Source organism: Frankliniella occidentalis, unplaced genomic scaffold, assembly GCF_000697945.3.
Source record: "Frankliniella occidentalis isolate FOCC.00 unplaced genomic scaffold, Focc_3.1 Scaffold299, whole genome shotgun sequence".
Classification (NCBI taxonomy): Eukaryota; Metazoa; Arthropoda; class Insecta; order Thysanoptera; family Thripidae; genus Frankliniella; species Frankliniella occidentalis.
In genome coordinates, this window is record NW_026267425.1 from 143,369 (window position 1) to 149,935 (window position 6,567).

At 55.3% G+C, this 6,567-nt stretch overlaps 1 protein-coding gene across 1 annotated transcript in view; it reads right to left on the reverse strand.

The window, feature by feature from the left end:
* The window catches only part of LOC113211060 (uncharacterized), a gene marked incomplete at its 3' end in the record, with an annotated part of 27,573 nt that overhangs the window by 11,677 nt on the left and 9,329 nt on the right, over positions 1-6,567 (reverse strand). The window contains 4 exon segments of the mRNA XM_052273779.1: positions 2,424-2,647; positions 3,377-3,661; positions 3,818-3,982; positions 4,815-4,841. Of these exon segments, the coding sequence (XP_052129739.1) occupies positions 2,424-2,647; positions 3,377-3,661; positions 3,818-3,982; positions 4,815-4,841 (701 nt within the window).

A 6,567-nucleotide genomic window follows, 5' to 3' on the forward strand; every position in this document is an offset into this window, starting at 1 on the left:
GGGGGGGGGGGTTGCTCGCCGCCGCCCGACCCCGACCGAGAGGGGACCGGGGGGGACCAGAGAGGGGACCGTGTCAATGAAACTGCCTCCCGCTGACCGGAAGCAACTTTGCGCAAAGCAGCGGTACGTACTACACACGGCATGGCACGGCAGGGTGACGCAGCGCACTGGCACTCGCGGCATCCCCCGCCTCTGCCTGCCGTTCTACCGTTCTGAACGGATATATGTTATTTGGCAGAGAAATTTATTTTTCCCTGCGTGTGGGTGAGGCGGGAGTTCCCTTTGCCGGTTTGAATATTATTCTCCATAGCGACGAACTGACTGTGAAACCGACCGCATCCTTTCTCAAACAGATTGGCAGTAGTATGGGAAAGAGGGAAAATCCCATATGTGAGCTGGAAATCATCAGGATAAAAATTAATCCGAATCAACAAAAATCGTTTGAAGCCAAATATGGGAAACCAGTGGAACTGGTACAAATTAGTCGAAATAAGCGTTTTCTACCGCTCGAAAACCTAAGCAATGATAAAAGCGGACGGGAATCACTGCGAAGCACGGTGAAGCAAGTGTTTCGGGAATGATGTGTACACATCAAAAGTGAGTTACTTGCCCCCTCGCTCAGGTACGCTGCAACCGGAAAATGGTTTCTTTGATTAAAGGAAACTTCCGACCTAAATAGAAATTATTAGTTTCCTCATCCTGCAGTTTCCCGCCAGGATCAAAAGAAACTGGTTTTCCGGGTGTGGGATTACGATTCCAAGTCCACAAGCATTCCTCCAAACATGACTATCCAACATACCAGGTGGCTGACTTACTCCGCGCACCTCTGTAGTTAGACTGTACCGCACGCAGGAGTGCGGGCGGGTTGCCTACTCAACCGGTCCGTAAGGCGCCGTGGACAGGGGCGATAGGCAAGCCCGCCTGCACTCGTGCGCGCGGTACAGTCTAACTACAGAAGTGCGCGGGGTAAATAAGCCACCTGGTACAACGTCGCCTAAAATGTCACGAAAAACTACAATAAAGTGCGCGAACGCCAAGCCACACACATGCAAGTTCACAACGAAGGCGGACACTTCTTGTAGGAGAGTACACAATCTCAGCCGCACCGCTACGTTAGTGAGCCCGGCGTGAGCAGGCTCCAGGGCGTTGCCAGGGCGCCAGAGACGACCTGGAGTATCTGGAGACCGGAGTGCGTACTTCTAGGTTATCTGGCGCGCCAGCCGAGCCGGTGCTCGGCACTGGGGCTCCCAATCAGGGCGCGATACTGCCGAGCCTCGTCTCCGACCTCGTCTCCGACCTCGTCTCCGGCCTCGTCTCCGGCCTCGTCTCCGACCTCGTCTCCGGCCTCGTCTCCGAGCTCGTCTCCGAGCTCGTCTCCGAGCTCGTCTCCGAGCTCGTCTTAGACCTCGTCTCAGACCTCGTCTCAGACCTCGTCTCAGACCTCGTCTTCCGAATTCGTCTCCAACTTTCTGACTTCGCCTCCAGCCTCGTCTCCGACGGACCCTCGGCGGCCTCGGCTGCGCACGGAACTCACCGGCTCCACTTGTGTGTTTCGCTTATCGCCATGGTCTATTTTCGGGGAGGATTTCATAGCCGATATGTAGTACACACTGTTAGAACCTTGCGAAGCCTCACAAAGCAAATCGTTTGTGAGAAGACGTTCGGTTCGTAAGCGCTGCGCGGGGTATTTGAAAGCATTTGCTTTTGAAATCACAAACAACTTATGTGGAAAAGGTTTGTGGGCTTGCGAAGCGTTGCGAAATATTTTGTTTGGAAATGCGAGTTTCTTCGCAACTTACAACGAAATTTCTTGGCGTGTACATAAACAGTGCAGCTTTCAATGGCCGATGAAGAAGGTGAAGAGACATAAACAAATAAACGAGACGTGCTCCGGCCCGTGCGAAAGCGAGAACGTTGGACGCAGGGGTTTATGGATCGACCCCCCGAGCTATAGCGATTGTGTTTCGGGGCAACGCCCGGAGACGGTGCGCTACCGCCAATACAAAGCGAACCCTTCCCTCCCAGCTCCAGCCCGCTCCCAGCTACCGGCTCCCGCCCTCCGCACACAATTCTTACCTGGACGTGGCCACGACGTTATGGAGGTGGGCCAGCCGAGCACGAAGGACGTCTCGGTGCTCTTGGCCACCTCGGGCCAGTCTCTGAGTTACCCTCTCATTAGGTCACCCTCTGGATCGCCCTCTGGGTCACCCTGGGTCACCCTCTAGTTCAGCCTACTATGTCGCGCCTCTTTGGTCATCCTCTTGCTCACCCTCTGGCTCACCCTCTGGCTCACCCTCTGGCTCACCCTCTGGCTCACCCTCTGGCTCACCCTCTGGCTCACCCTCTGGCTCACCCTCTGGCTCACCCCCTGGGTCACCCTTCTATGTCACCCTGTTGGTCACCCCTCCGGGCTCAGCACTCACCTGAACGTGGCCACGACGTTGGTGGTGGGCCAGCCCAGCACGAAGGACGTCTCGGTGCTCTTGGCCACCTCGCAGACCTCGGGGAAGGCCTGCGGCTCGGCCGTGAGCCACAGGCTGGCGACGCGCACCTTGTCCTTGAGCTTGTACTGGCCCGGCCCGCGGGGCTTGGCCACGAGCAGCACGTCGGAGAAGAGGAAGAGATGGCGCTCCTGGCCCTGCACGCCCTGCAACCCAAGCAACCTTAAGTCCACGAAAAACTTCCGGAAAATTGGAAACTTTGCCGTAAAACAATAATTGGAGAAATTTGAAATATTTTCCGAAAAATTACTTAAAAAAACAAATGAAACTTGTCGGGAAAAAGTTCAGAAATTTTCAAAAACTAATCTTGAAAATTTTACCAAAATTACCTCTTTAGGAAATCAAAGGCCCTACGCTGTACAGGCTATCCCAGAAGTAATAAACCAACTGCTCAATATTTGTAAGTGTGCAACTGCAAACTGCAAGTTGGATACATGCAAGAGTGTCCAACTCTCGGTAGCAGTACCCGTGCAAGTGTTCGTCTCGACAGTTTTGCACCTGTAAGTGTTCAACTCTCCCCAGTGGAACACTTCTTTATAGATTGGACGCTTAACTGTGTGGTAAGTGTTCAACTGAGCTGGACTTGCACACTTAGAAGTGCGCAACAGCTGAGTCGCGAACCCTTGCACTGCGGAGTTGTACTTGAACACTCTTGCTTGTATTAAGCTTGAAGTTGCCCACTGAAGGATGCGGCGAACAAGAAAACGAGAGGCTCCATGTTGGTGATTTCCGTTTTCTTTGTCCCCGCACGTCCTTCATTTCGGCTTAACCGCAATGGTTTTATTGTCAGGGCAATCTTTGGGATTTCCTAGTCCTAGTTGTTTTCAAAGTGACCGACAACTTCTGTGCCGCTCTGCCGCCGCCGCGACCCTCACCGTTGTGAACTGCGCGGGGGCCTCCATGATGAACTGCCGCAGGAGTCTCGGGGGCGGCGGGCAGGGCGCCGCGGCCTCGCCGCCCCCGGGCCCCCCGCCGCCCCCGCCGCTGGTGGAGGGCGCCTGTCCGCCGCCGCCGGGGCCGGGGCCCTGCAGCCTGCTGTCCGCCGGGGCCGGCGGGGCGTGGCCATCCTCGGCAGCTGTTCGCGCGACCGTCTTCGTGGACAGCGCTCGGGACAGCTTGGACGCCGGGCTATTCCGGCGGGACATCAGCCCCTTTGCCTTCTGTGAAACCAAAACCGAGAGTGTAAACAAACATTCGTAGTGATTGAAAATGAAAAGAATAAAATTATTGATTAAAACACACCGTGGAAAATATCTTTGCAACATATTCTATGTGGTAAAATTACGAGTATATTTTTCACAGTCTGTTATACCCACCAGGGCGAGGGGGTTGTCGTCGTACAGCAGCAGCAGGTCAAAGGGGAACATGTCCTGCACGCGGTCCAGGTCGCCGTTGGGCTGGTGCGGCCCGCGCGCCGCCGCCCTCTCCGCCTCATCTTGACTGCTGCGCCGAAGCTCCTGCCAGCCCTGCTGCCACCGCTCCTGAGGGACAAGAAGGAGGTAGGGATTTTAATTTGCCGGAAAAGTTTTCCGACAAAAACACGTTGTTTTCCGGAAAAATTTTCCATGAAAATTAGGGGAAAAACAAAAACAAAATTAAGGGACTTTTTTCAAAATATTCGTGTTTTCTGCAATTTTCCCGACTTTTTCGTTTTTCAAATCCCAAGACTGCCAAAACTTCCAACAAACAAACGTTTTTGCACAATATGAACTACCCCCTTCCCTTACTCGTTAAATGGGCAAAAACTATGTGCCTGCGAAGTTGTATTCAAAACCGAACGACTCTGGCAACGACTGTTTTTTTGAAACACCCGGGTATGTGGCTGTGCGGTTGTGCTGTGTGCGTTGTGTGCATACCAGGAGCGGTTAGTATATACGCGTCGAATGGCGGAGATTTGACGGACGTTCCATGCCAGAGCGAACGCTTCGACAGAATCGAAAGAGGAAATGTGGCAGGGATGGGGGTGCATTGTGTGGCATTTTTGCGCTACTGGCCGATCGCTCGTGTTCGTTTGTGCTTCTTTTTGTGTGTCTGGCTGGCGCTGGCAGCCGCCCGTCAGCCGGGCCCCGCCTCGCCCGCCGGGCGGCGAGGTCGGATGGGTTGCGCACCTCCCCGGCGCTCGGCTGATGCGGCCTGGCCGTGGGCCCGTCGCGCCCCTTACCTTACACCTGACATCCAAACTCCTGCGAACTTTTCACCCAGATACTGAATCCCCATTGATTTTCCAGTTACGAAAACTCTATTCTGAAACTGTTAAAATACCGATATTGCCGCGTCACGGTGGTGGTGCTGCCGCCCTGCTGCTCGACTTACATGTTCGTACTTCACCAGCCTCTGGACCTGCAACACAGAGAAAGGACGGTGATGTTAGTGCAAAGTTCAAGGACTCGGAGGTCATGGAGGTGGCGAGAGCGCGCGCGGGCCGGGCCTGGTGGCGCCGAGGACAACGTGATGCAGCGCTACCAGGTGCGAAAGAGACACACACAAAAAAACCCAAAAACAATACGTTGTAAAGTTCGCTATTATTACGTTTGAATTGCCAGAAAATTTTAAGCCAAGGTCCTTCAGTCGATTAAAAAAATAATAATCAAAGTTCGTCGAAGTTTATTTCCTCTAACTTTGCCGACGTTCAAAAATAAGAAAACTATAATGCCTGCCGCTTCTTGTGCCGAGTGTAAAGGCAAATCCTCCCCCGTGTAGCGGGTTGCATACGCGAGGGGCTACAGGGTGGTCCACACAGACCCCCCTTTATTTTGCTTATACTGTACCGTGCGGGCTGGTTGCATACTCACACGGGGCCGTAAGGCGCCGCGGTGAGCGACGGTAGGCAAGCCGGCTCGCACGCCTGCCATGCGGTGCAGTATAAGCAAAATAAAGGAAGTGGTCTGTGGACCACCCCGAGGGGTAAGTAGCTCGTGGAAATGCGTGTACACTTTCCCTGGAAATGGATTGGAAATGGATTGGAAATGGATGAAAATGGATGAAAAATGGGGGAAATGGGTGGAAATGGACGGAAATGGACAGAAATGGATTGGAAATGGATCGGAAATGGATGAAATGGTGCCTCACTGGCAGATTGGGTAGGCAGCCCCGCAACACCACCGTGTGGCGTATCGCCCTTACGGACGGTGCACCCGAGAAGAGAGCGCGATGCACGACCGTCCTTCTCGCTCGGGCCGCTCGCGCGCAACGACCCGCCGGAGAAGTACCACTTCCGCGAGGAGGCTGCTGCGGGGCTCTCGCTGGCGCTGGCGCTGCACCGCAGCAGCCGAGGCCTCCTGGGCTGTGATTGAAACAAGCTCGACCTTCCCAGAACAGAAGGCGTAAGGACAGCCTGTCCCGGACAGGTGTGAGCCGCGGGCATGGGAGCGGACAGCCCGTCCGGGACGGGGCAGCGGCGGCGGCGCAGCGGCAGTGGACAGCGGACCGTGGCGATGGGCAGCGGAAGTGGACATCAAAAAGGGGCGGCGGACGAGGGAAGCGGCAGTGGACAGGGGGATCACACGGTCTCCGCGAATCAGATCCTGCCGTTTACACTTCCAGTGACTCAATTCATTTCCAGACTTTGACACCGTTACGTTTTGCGTCACACAGTACAGTTTTGATCAGTTACTTGTGCCGAAGGAAGGAACCAATGGAAATAGTCTTAGACTTTGATAGATTATTTAGTCTCAGGGGGCACTATCGAGGGGTGTAGTTTTGCAGGTGGGCACGACCGCCGCGTGCCGACAGCGGACTCAAGGTGTTCAATTTTTAGCCACGTCGCTCATATTTTGCAAGGCGTCCCCGGCAGTGACTTTGCGCACCGTGTCGTGTGGGGGGCCGAAGGCGGCGACCGCGCCCACAGCCAGCCGGTGGACACTCCAGGGTAGCCGGCCGCGACAGGGCAGAATGTCGCACACGAGGACGGTCTCGCGGCGTTGATGCTGACGGTCACGGGTGCGAGCAGCAGCAGGGCACAGCAGCGCCGCCGCACCAGCGCACGGGCGCGAGATCGGTCAAGGTCAGGGGTCAGCCGCCGGCCAGAGGGGGGACGGAAGGAGGGACGGGGGGAGGAACGGAGGGA